Below are 12,459 nucleotides of genomic sequence, written 5' to 3' on the forward strand. Positions count from 1 at the left end.
CTGCAGCCTCTCTTCCCAGCTCAGTGAGCCAGGCCCCTGCAACATATCACACAATATACCAGCCATGCATGAAAAGTAAAACTGACCATGAGGGCAAAGTAGTTGTCACACAATTAACTAGTTGATGGCACAATATATTTTGACCAACACACACGCAAAGTAATTAGCACATGCTAAAAATGACTCTCTGGCTATAAAAAGAGCCAACCAGCTCTCAAATTAGGACTTGAAAATGTGTAACAACTCTACAGCTGATTTCTAACCAGTTTTAATTGGAAAGTGTAGCCGGGCTAGTCACCAACATCCCCTTCGGATCAGGAGTGTTAGACCTGCCTTGGCACTGTCCCAGGTGGTGATGGAGCCAGGTCCCAGGATCCAGAAGGCAGGAGAGAAAAGCATGGGTAGGGTGAAGGGATGGCAAAGGGTCCCAAGCTCACCCAATTCCCATCTCCCACCTTCTCCGCATGTTGCCAGTGCCCACCCCCACCACCACAAATGGCTCAAGATCAGGTTGGGGATTGGGGTGAAGCAAAGGCAGACCCCCAAAGTCATTAGGGCAAAAGACTGAATCACAGACAGGACCAGGTAGGATTACTGGAGACTGGGAACCAGTGGGTCTCTGTTCTGCCAGGCACAATGTGAGGGGAAGGAGTGGAGAAAGAAAAAGGAGAGAAATACTGGCCTGCAATCTACTTTTCCCTGGGGAAAAACCTGCAACTTGTGCAGATGCATCTGTGACTCAAGGATTGGACTCTGGAGTCACCACAAGATCCATCAATGAGCTGTGGTAGAGATCACCCTCAAATTGAGGGATTTTGGACAATGATGGCAAGGGGAAAGGGACTGGGAGGGAATCAGAAGTTGGCACAGCCTGAGGCTTTGCCACATACACAGGAGCCGCGAATCCTCTACAGAGGAAAGAAACCAGGGACCATGTTGAGGGGAAGGAGGGAGTTACAGCTCCTGGGGGAGGTCAGGGGTGGGTTGGAGGAATGAGACAGACCCCATCACCTCCCCCCTCACCTCTGAAGGGTCCTCACCTTCCCCTGCCAGCAGGGCCCAGAATCTCCCTTGGCCCCCAGCTGTGGTGCCAGCCCCGCGAGCCCCTGAGCAGAGGGGTTTGGAGCCCCTCGGTGCCTGCCGGGCAGGACAGACAAGGCAGCACCCCTCTGCCCTTGGGAAGAGAGGGGGCAGGATCCAGCCAGACACACACACACAGCAGGGATCAGTGTGCAGTGACCCGGGGCAGCTTCTGCCCCGCTTCACACACACATACACACACACACACACGGGCACAGCTGCAGTCTTGGCACGCGAGCCCTACGGGTGCAAAGACCCCCAACTTAACAAGCACCTGAAGCTCACGCAGCAAGGAAGCTGCGGGCAGGGATGGGTTAAGAGCCCGGAGGAGCTGCTCGTTCCCCCCTCCTCCCCGCGCCCCGCCTGCACTGGCCCGCGCTGCCAGCCCCCCCGCCCCGCGCTACTTAAGGCGGCAGCGGAGCACGGCAGCAGCTCTCGGCCCCCGACACCGCCCTACCCTGCCCAGATCTGCCCGGAGGAAGGTAGGAGAGGCTGGGACCGGCGCTGGCGCTCCCGGGCATGTGGCTTTCCAGCTCCGATCTAGGCGATTGGGGGACAGAGAGAGAGAGAGTGTGTGTGTGTGTGTGTATGTATGTATGTGTATGTGTGTGTGAGAAGGGGGGATGCATATTCTTACCCTGCCATCAACTTCTCAAACCATTTCACCTCCTGCTCCAGCTGAGCCAAAAAAGGAGACACAATCCCAGGGCAACCTGGTAGGGGACTGGCGATCAGAGCCACCCTCCTTAGCCCAAGCAAGGGGCAGAGCAAGTAGGGGGCGGGATCTGTGCTGGATGCCTCCGGACTCACTTTCTTCCCTTTGCATTGCAACTCTTCCCCTGCTTTCCTGTCCCCTCTTCCCAGCAATGATGATCACCCCTCTGCCAGGCATAAAGCATCCCCGTCATTGTTAAGCCATGGGCATCCTCGTTCTTGTGGGATGGGCACGTTTGCTTGAATCTTTTGCTGAAAGAGAAGTTTTTAGAAGCGTCCTGGGAAGGAATCACTCCGATGTCGAGGGGGTTGGATCCAGGAGGGACTCTTCACTAATGTGCATGCAAATGAGACATAGCAGCTAAGGTGAAGTGGCCAGCAGTGTTCTTTTGGACCGTGGGAGCTTCTATTTTTCTTTTTCCCTTTTCCAGAGTAATTTTATTTCGGTGCATAGGATCCCTGAAGGATCAACCATGCCAAAGCCTGATATCATTTTGTATAGTCTTCGGTCTTATTTGTCAGCAACGATGTATCTATTGCATTAGAATTCTCTGCTTGATAGACCAAATCAAATGGCTTTGAAAAGTTGCTTGAGACAAAATTTTAACCAAACAGCTCCTCCACTGTTGGAGCAAATGATCAATTTTAGGATTTGGTTTTTCTTTTACTTGGAGCTATCCTGCAGGGGTTGGTTGGTTCGTTTGTTAAGATATAATAAAACCATTGGAAATACTAGGGCCACACTAAAAAAGAGCTGCTAAAACAAATGCTCTTTGCAAACTTTTGAACCTGAAACACACACACTATCATTTTTAAATTTATAACAAAAAAAGTGAAATATTCCATCCTCAGGGGTCTTTGGGGGGAGGGAGGGGGTTGTTTTTGGGGGAGGCAGTTGTTGTTATTTTTATTTGTTTGTTTTGGGGGACTTGTTTTGTTTGTTTTGCGCATAGCGGGCACCTTCTGTTTTTATTAAATGTGATCTATAAAAAAGATGAATAAGAATCGAGTATATCAAGCTGTAGAGATGAAAGAAGGCTTGCAATTGCTTCATTTTTATCCCATCTCATGCTACTGTAGAGCTCAAAGATTTCTCCTTCTCCTTAAAGATATGTTGACACCTTAACTAAATTGCATGTATCCTCTTCAAGGTCTTAACCTAGATGCTTGAGTTACAGTACTTTAAAATCTGTTCTTAAATCAGCACTTTTAACAAGATGGCATAGTATGAAATAGAGCAGCGGTTCCCACCCTTGGGTCATGACCCAAAAGTGGGTCTCAAGAATATATGAAAGGGTCATGAACAATCATGGAAAAACATGAATGTCACTTGGGAGTAATGTAGGGCCACATCCTGATATTGTGCCTAATGTTTTCCTGCTGATACTGATTTCTGTCTTTAAAATTAAGACTGTTGAGCTGCTTTAACTTGTAGTTTTAACTTGGGGCCAAAATACTTTTGTGTATTTTCTACTTAAACTATTGCTGAGTCGGGACACTGGCTATCGATGTTTACCAATGGGTCCTGGTATCAAAAAAAATGTCGAGAACCACCAAAATAGAGGAAGATAATTGCTGTAACACCTCTGCTTCTCTTCCCCTCTAGCCATGTACAGCGGTATCTGCATCTGTGTGTTCCTTGCTGCACTCGCAACGATCTCCTTTGGACAGCAGTCTACAGGCTTTCACAATGCGAATCCTGTGGCCCCTGAGCTGGAGCAGAGCTTGACAGAACATCACCGACATGTTCGTACTCCTTCGTCTGCCAGCCAGCTGAGATCTGTCCAACGGGTGGATGGAAATGTTGACCAAAGAGCCAACATTGGAGCTTTGTTGACCAAATATCTCCAGCAAGCCAGAAAAGGTAATAACTTGCTTATTATGGCATGTGTTTGAGTCAAAGAACCACCCCCACCGCCACCTTTTGAGGTTCAGTATCTTTATAGATTTATAGCACTAGGGAGCAGAACTGAGAGCAGAATTGAGCCCATATGTAAGGCTTCAGATCAGCTTTTGATTTCAATTCCCTGTTTTGGCTCATAACTTTTTTCCACGTTTGGTCTCAGCCCAAAGGTGACTGGATTTTTCCTGAATCTTGTTTAAAAATTCATTTATTTTTAATTGAGCAAACAGGGGCAAAAATAATCACATTTCCTGTTGTTAAATAATAAAATTAAGACCAGACTAATGGGGCTGGCAACAAACACCAAGGCAGTGGAGGTTCAGCATTTCAGACACTGTGTATTTGCTAGTCCTTAGTGAGAAACTCCAGTTCCAGTCTGCACATGCACATACATTTGTAAGTCTTTCCAAGATCACAAGGTACATTTTTTTTTCTACAAAAAATTGAAAAAAAGGGGTAAGTGCTGGAGTATTTGTTTCTCCCCACACACATACAGTAATAATTTCTTTTAGGTTTTTAGTTTTAAAATCAGTTGAAAACTAGACAACGGCATTAGGCAACTATTACAAGGCTGTCTGATACTGCAGCTGGGTTTGCTGACAATATCAACTTCATGGGCTGGATTCTACAAATGCAATTTACGGGTTGGATTCAACAAACACTCACTATTCAGACCTTAGAAAATAGTGGTTTTTCTCCTGAAAAGTGAGGTGGTTATTCTTCCAAAAGAGATACTAAAAATTAAAACAATTACAGACAGCTTCCTAATCAATTCCCAATAAGAGGCTCATTCTTTTTCAAGTCATAGATGTCATGGAGAAGTAGGGCTGGAAGAGACCTCCAGAGGTCATGTAGTCCAACTCCCTGCCTGAGGCAGACCATCCAATACAACCATAGTCTAAGGGCTACAAGTGTTCTATTCTGAACAAAGGGAGGGTTTTTTTTCCTTTACATCTGGATGCACACTGCATGTTCCCAAGTGCAAGCTGCTGGCCAAGCACTTCTGGTGAGCATGATGGCTGCTATGAGCAGCAAATGCTACTGCAGGCAATGTGTTGAATTACAAAGGTCTTGTTTACCCACCACAGATTCCCTATATTCCACATTGCATTCCTGCTTTGCAGGGAAAGAGGATGTCTCAGAAGTGAAGAGGGTAGATGTCAGGAGCCCAGGAGGGATACAGTAAATGCTGTTACACATTGGATGTTCTATTCATGACCTTAGTGATGTGAGTTTCATCCTAAATGGGTGGGGGATAACCTTTTTGGCAGGCATACCAGAATTAGCCTATGCCCTCCCTGGGTGCCATGCCAATCCCCTTCCTCTGAGTAATCTGTTGCTCTTTCTGCTCCCTATTCTGTACTCTCTGCCCAATCTCCTACGCTTTCTACTACGTGCCATGTGTTCCCTGCCTGATCTCCTGCTCTGCTTTCTGTCCTATTGGCTGTTGTGCTGCCTGTTCCCTCCCTGATGTGCTGGATGCCATATACACTTGTGCCCATATACACTTGTGCTACAGGTTGGTCACCTTTGACCACAATAGTAACTACTTCCATTGCACCCCACATTGTGTTGGGTAGGGCTGACAAAACCTAAGTCTATGCCATGCAACAGAGTTCCACTTCGCTCCTGACTTCTCCCCTCCAAATATTTTCATTGTGGGATTTACTGTGCTGGCCTCCAAATTTAACTTTAAATTTCATCCTTACTCCTAATAGGGATCTACAACTAAGAGACACTGCATGCATTATATACAGTATATCTTTATAGGCATAGAAAGGTACTGGATATAATGTGCGCCCTGCACTGTGCATCACACAGCATCTATATTTGTCTAATGAATAGTTCATGCACACACTTACATACACATCTTTGTTATGTAATAATGGGGGAAAAAAGTGTTTGAAAAAAACCAAAAACACTTAAGTGTGCTCAGAAGAAATTTCCCCAGAACCTAGTGATGCCAATTCTAATTGTGTCCATTCAGAGCTCAGTTTAACAACCAATGCAATATAACAAGAGAGATTTGATGTTACATGCAAAAGATTAGTGACCCAATTATATAGGTTTTTATGAATAAGCAAAATGTTTCTTACTGGAATTCTGCAGAGTACCACCTCAGTCTCTCTCCCATTTGAAGAGTTTTGCTCTATTTCCCGAAAATCTGTTATCTGGAAGCCAATTTATTTATTCCAGTTCAGATATTTATTTACTAGATTTATTACACCCTCAAAACAGTTAAAAATATGCTTTAAAAAAAACCCAAAAAAACTTACCCCCAACCCCAAAAAAGAAACCGATCAGCTTGGGCATTACCCAAAATACCTGGCTAACATTTCCAACTATCTAAACCAGCCAGAGTGACAAACCTTTTGGCTTTAGGCTTTATTTATCCTAAATATTATGTGATAGAAAACAGCCTATGTAGTTGTATAGTTCAGTTTTCTTTTTTTAGATGCGTGTTACTGTTCTTTAAAAATTACCATAGGCATCTGACCCTATAAAGGTTATGCTTAATTCTAGAATATTACTGACAGGTACTTGGACCCTGACTCGTAAAAGAGCCTGTACAAGGAGAAAATCTAGGATTTGGAGTGACAAACCAAAATATATATATAAAAACCTTTGTATGGTTGGGTCTGATGAAAAGCACAGAATGGGCGTGCCTACATGAGACACGTACTGTGCAGCTAACTAATTATAGTCAACATCTCTGTGTCTATATGAGCAGCCCTCTTCAGTTTTTTTGTTTTTTGGTTGTTGTTTGTTTGTGGGTTGGGTTTTTTTTTTGGGGGGGGGGGGGTGTTTTTGTTCTCTCTTTTTTTTTTTTTTTTTTTTTTCAGGCACAGCAGCGCATACCAGTCCTACTCTGCTGCAGAGTTCTTCATACACTGCAGTGCATATGTAGATGCTGATGGCACTGGCTAGGGCATGAGGGTGCTTCACTCCAGGGGCTGCCTGACAGCTAGTCTCACACTGAAGCACGCTCGTGTCCCAACCAGCCCCTCTGCAACCCATTGAGCCTGGTCAGAGCAGCCCCAGACTGACAAGGTGACCCCCACCCTCCCAGGTCCCCTGCCAGCCAGCGATGCTGCAACCTGGCTCAATGTGCTGCAGTCCAGGCACATGTGTAAATCATTGCTCTGCACTTTATTGCTCTGGGAAGCTCCCAAGAGCATAAGCTCTGCAGTTTATTGCTGCATGTTAATGGCACATGTAGACTCACCCAATGATCTCCAGTTTACTTCCCTTTCAAGCCCAATACCAGTCATGTTCTCCCCCTCTTACATAAACGTGTACCTTTTGGGTCTGTTTAGGATGGCAGAATTCTCTTTGCCTCGCATACTTTTGCATTGCTCAGAAAGGTGCGACTTCCTCATCTTACAAGACAGTGTTGCTTTTAAATTACATAAAAATGGTAAAATGAAGGTTCTGATCAATATAAGAAGGCTCTAGAGATACCTCCCCTGCAGTACATCAGTCATTTTCAGACTAAATGGTTAGAAAACTCTATCAATTTAGCTGTATATAGATTGAATACTTTTCATTGCTATGAGTGGTTAATATGGATATTTGTTGTTATGGTTTATGTGGAGGGTCACTATTTACAGCTAGAACAGTTGGGGGGGGGGGAGTTCTCTTAAGAGGGTCGAGTTAGGAGCTAGCTTCTTTCCAAAAATGACCACAGTTTGAAAGTTGGAATGTTTGAGGTTCATTTGTTTCATAAGTGTATATACTTCACCATGCTTCAGGAATCTGGAGAAAGGTAACTAAAATGACCGCTATTTTGATGTTAAGAAATTCAGTTGACTAAACAAAACCACCAGGCCATTCAATTAAATAATCCTAAAGCCTTTTTAGCATGCATCTGGTATTTGGGTAGATGAAACGCACTGTGGCCATCAAGTCAGTGATGCAAAAATTTAAAATTCTCAAAGGAGCATTTTCCAAGGCAGACCATAATTAGTCCAGAGGAGCCATTAGTGCCCACTGGATCATTGATCTGCAAGCTCAAAAGTTTCTTAAGTAGTCCCTGATCTAAGACATGGTTTCCTGCTATTCTGCTGTGCCAAGAAACCATTCTCATCACTCCATAATTACATACTTTGAATTAAATGTGTGAATTTCGTGGCTTCTAAAATTAATCAAACACACTCTTATGTGGTTAAATGTTTGACATTTTGGTCCAAGTAAATGACTAAGATCTGCTGGGTTTTTTATTTCAGTTTATATTTACTCTCCTACCTTCTGCAATCATTGGCAAAGTGATTTAAGGTTTTGGGGTTTTTTTGTGTTTTTTTAAATGACTCATTTGCATCTGCGAAGAAAACTACCCAATTATAAAAGCAGAGAGGCGATAGGTGCTCCTTTAAAATATAAAACCCCATAAGCAGGAAAGCAGATTGGGATTTTTTTTTAATTTTTATACATTTAAAGACTGCCAAACTTGTTCCAATTAAGCATTAACAACATGGGTCTGGTCCTGTTCCCACTGAAGTTAATGAGAAATTTGACATAGACCTCAATGGTAACAGGTTTAAACTCATTTTCATAATTACAATGTTACTGCACTTGGTTTTAAAATGTAGCCACAGAAATGTAAATTTACATGTGTTTGGATAAATGCAAATTGAATTGATATTCTACAGTTCTTTCATTGCTAATTACATGGAAGAGTCTTTTTCTGTCTCATTAGCACCTTTTTAAAGTACAGGGTTTTCATTTATTACAGAAAATGTTGGCTTTAGCATCCCATTACTTTAATTATGTTGCCACCCTAAAGATATCTTTGCCTTTATGACAACAGCAGGGATCAGCAGTCTAGTTTAACACTGTATAATGTTGAGAGCTATGGAGACACTTGAGATCAGTTGTCCCCAAACCCAAGGTTTGTGAGCAATATGGTTCCCCTGAGGCTCTTCTATGTTGGCTGTATGTATAGTAAATTAGAGAAGACAAAGCTGAGGTTGGTGGGAACAACCCAGCATGAGGGTGCCTACAGCAAATGCTTAAACTCTTGCTGATGGGCCAGCAAAGGTTCAGAACCAAGACATTGAGTCAGCAAAAGTTTCTCAAAAGCAAGAGAGAAAGCAGGGCAGGGACTAACTCATTCAGAACTGTGGAGCATTTTTACATGTGCTTGGGGAGGCATGGGGGGTGCCTTAATGAGTATTTTTAATTAACCACCCATGCATCATATATTGGCATCCCCCATACTGAAAAATGGCAGCAGGGAGCTTTGAACTAAAGCTTATTGAACAAGCGTTAATTCGAAGTGCCCCACCACCATTTTTTGGTGCAGGGGCGCTCATACACATGATGACAGAGTCTGCTGGTGCATGTCTATTTCTGTGCTCCTGCAGACTTGATTTAATCGAGCCTGTGGAGACTAACCCTTAGAAACTAACTCATTCAGAAATGCATATGCTTTCTTAGGCAATAGCCAGCTTCATCAGATGCTATGGCAAAGTAGTCTCTAAGGAAGTGGTTCTCAATCTTTTGAGATTCAAGGCACTACTCATTAGTTTCATTGCACCCCTCAGAAAATGCCAGCTCTTGGTTTTCACTTCTTTTTGGCTACAGAAAAATAATAGAGCAATTCTTCTGTTACAAAGAACTCAGAAAGACCACAACAGGTCAGAATGTTTTTAACACTATAAATTCCTATTTGAAATCTCTGAGTTTATCTTGTGAATCGTGTTTGCAAACCTAACAGTGCTAATATTACATGACACCTGTAAGCACCTTTGAAAGGATCGTGGGGTACTGTGGCACCCTGGTTAAGAATCACTTCTCTAAGGTATCGCCCTGTCCTGCCTTTTTCCTCACTTCAGGCTAACACAGCTAAGTACCTCCCTCAAAAAGTACTAGAATTGATAGTTTTCCAAACATATAGCTCTGTCTATAACTTCTGGCCAGACTGTTCTCACATTCAAATGTATTCCTAGCTCTTCTGCCAAACTCATGTGCTTTAACTCCATCCCACTCATATTAAAGATATGTCTACTCATGTTTAGTTCAACTTGTAACGCTTCAAGCAACCCTAAGGAATCATCATGAAATCCGTCTCTCAGACATGAGCCTGCTCTCAAAGAAAATTAGCTCGTTACCAGAATATTCTCCACAATGCCTCACAAACAAAAGGGAGATGTTGTAGATGGTGTAAAGCAGTGTTTCTCAACCCATGGTATGCATACCCCTGGGGGTACGTGAGACACAGGCAGGGGATATGTGGGTGCTGCATTTTGGTGTTTGCCTTCTCAGGCCGGAAGCTCCAGCCACCGCCCCTCCCACCGTGTCCGGTGTACCAGGGCTTTCACTCCCCAACATCAGTGTGCCAGGGGATAGGGAGGGAGGCCCCATGCAGGAAGCTTTGCCCCGGGCCGCATTGGAAAAAGTGGGACTTGGCTTGCAGCAGTGAAACTGGGAGTGCCACAGTGGGACTTCCAGTTTCCCTTTTGCTGCGTTGATCAGCATGGGGTACATAAGGTATGAAAGGTTGAGAACCACTGGTGTAAAGCCCACTAAATAAATGAGCTGGAGGTATCAGTCTTTTTTTCAACACCCCATCCTCCACCCCTACTAGCCAGTCTCCTTCTCAACAGCCAGAAGCGAAGACAGAAACATATCAAGTAAAGTTGCAGAAAAGACCCCCAAACAGTTAATCTACAAGTGCAGACTTCATAACAGGAAAGTAATGCCTGAGGGAAAGCTGCACAGTCACAGTCAAACAAGAACCATAAAATGCACAATTCCAGCAAACCTCAGTTGTTGTGATTTTTCATTTTGCATAAAAGCAAATAATTCTAAAGACATTGCCCCAATGTTTAGATTATTATCTAAGAAATTACTGCAGAGTATAGATAAAGTTGGTATAAATAAGACTACTCAACCCATTGTACACACAAACCTGTGACAAATGCAAAAATCAAGTTGGTAACCAAGTTAATCCTAAAATTAAGCTGACTCATTCTTTGCCCTTCACCTCTAATCCATTAGGCCCTACTGGAAGGATCTCAATTATGGGAAACAGGGTACAGAGCATTGACCCAACACACAGGATAAACGACAGAGACTACATGGGCTGGATGGATTTTGGACGCCGCAGTGCTGAGGAGTATGAGTACTCCTCCTAAAGAAATCAAAATATCACCCAAAAAAAATCACACCACCATTTCTGTACAAAAGAAAAAAATTAATTTGTTGTCCTCTACAAATTAGTGTTTTAAAATACATTATGTACTTGATGTAAATTTGTCTGTAAAACTACTCAATGCAATATATACATATGCAGAACTTTCAAGAACTATTTTCTTTCTTCTGTGGGTTGTTGTTCACTGATATTATATTAAAATGATTTCACTTATCTTCTCTTGTTCTGTCACACAAATGCTGCGGGTCTTACAATAAACTAAAGCACGGAAATGCGTTCATTCTGCAATGTACATATATTACATCTGTCAAGCAGTTAGACTAATGAAGAATCAGTTTTTAAAATAAATCTTATTTAAGTATTTAAGTAGTCTCATTGGCCGTGAGAAGAGAGCTTGCCCAAGTATCAGCGTGGTAGCCCAACGGTGCTGCACAACATCAAGTATCTTTATGATTACTTCATTTGTAGATGATTCAGTTTCAAAACAAATTCACATGTTTGTAGTGAATAGCAAACAGTACTAAATCTTTTTTTTTAAATTACATTTAACCTTTTTGGCTCAATTATTTTCTATTGTGAACAAATTGTAAAAATCCTGCTAACAGCTATGAATCACGGAATAAATAGAACATTCCTTGCCTTGTGGTGAGTTATAGATTTGTTTTGGGTTTATGAAGTAAACTTTGTAAATATAGCATGGGATTTTTTTTGAGAAAGAAGGGAAGTGTTACGTAGTTTGTAACAGAATAGATAAAATATGCCATGTATTAGAATTTTATCCCATTTACTTCACATATGAGGTGCTCTTCTGCAGCAGAAGCATTACCTGTAAAGGAAAAAGACAGACATTCATTTAAATATACTTCTAAGGCAAATTTTTTTGGTGAATTCTCAGTTAGTCTAATAAAAGGTATCATCTCTGAACTGACAGCTCTAGATGTTTGCACTGCTAAGTCTAGCAAATTTGACATGTTTCTAACCAGGGACAACAAGACAGAAAAAAATATAAATTATATATATAACTCCTAACCTTAACGAGAAGCCAGTTGGTTGTTTGTGCTCGGAGACCTCATTTGGCAGAAACTCTCAAGTGACCTAAAAATATCCTGTTTGATCTGTAGAAAGAACATGAACATAAAGCTCAAGTTATGTACAGTGTTTTCATTTGAGTTTAAAATCCTTCCCGCAAGGCTGGAAGCTTCCTAATTTAATTAATCAGACTTTTAAGTAAAATGAAATGAAGCCTCAGTATGAATGAAAGTGGTTCTACAGTCTACAGGTATTTGACTGGCTTCCCAACCCTCTGCCTCTTTCAGCATCTACAAAGCACACCCCCAGTCTTCTCTAGGAAGAATCAAAGTTTCAGTGTGCTGTGTAGAGCCCCCTGAGGTTCCCCAAATCCCTTTACTTGCATATCTAACATATATTCACGATCAAACATCAGATTTCAAAGACCAGTAAATGTCATGGCTGTGACCTCGGTAAAATTTTTTTCACTGCATTTTTATGAAGGAAAAAATCTGATCTTCTTAGTCATGGCAGCAATTGCTTGCTCATAGAAGATGAAAATATAAAGCGAGTGACATAGTGCATAGCTATTAAAAACACA

At 42.4% G+C, this 12,459-nt stretch overlaps 1 protein-coding gene across 1 annotated transcript; it reads left to right on the plus strand.

Annotated features, from left to right (window-relative positions):
• Positions 1-1,455: 1,455 nt before the first annotated feature.
• On the plus strand, positions 1,456-11,489 carry CCK (cholecystokinin). The gene is made up of 3 exons (XM_006258715.3): positions 1,456-1,562; positions 3,401-3,658; positions 10,697-11,489. The coding sequence occupies exons 2-3, from the start codon at positions 3,403-3,405 to the stop codon at positions 10,831-10,833; spliced, it is 393 nt and encodes a 130-aa protein (XP_006258777.1). The 5' UTR covers positions 1,456-1,562; positions 3,401-3,402; the 3' UTR covers positions 10,834-11,489.
• Positions 11,490-12,459: the final 970 nt, after the last annotated feature.

The sequence above is a fragment of the Alligator mississippiensis genome, chromosome 5 (genome assembly GCF_030867095.1).
Source record: "Alligator mississippiensis isolate rAllMis1 chromosome 5, rAllMis1, whole genome shotgun sequence".
Lineage (NCBI taxonomy): Eukaryota > Metazoa > Chordata > Crocodylia > Alligatoridae > Alligator > Alligator mississippiensis.

Coding starts and splice junctions, on each gene's coding strand:
- CCK (XM_006258715.3), top strand. CDS start 3,403: ATGTACAGCGGTATCTGCATCTGTGTGTTCCTTGCTGCACTCGCAACG. Junction 3,659..10,696: donor TCTCCAGCAAGCCAGAAAAG/GTAATAACTTGC, acceptor CTAATCCATTAG/GCCCTACTGGAAGGATCTCA.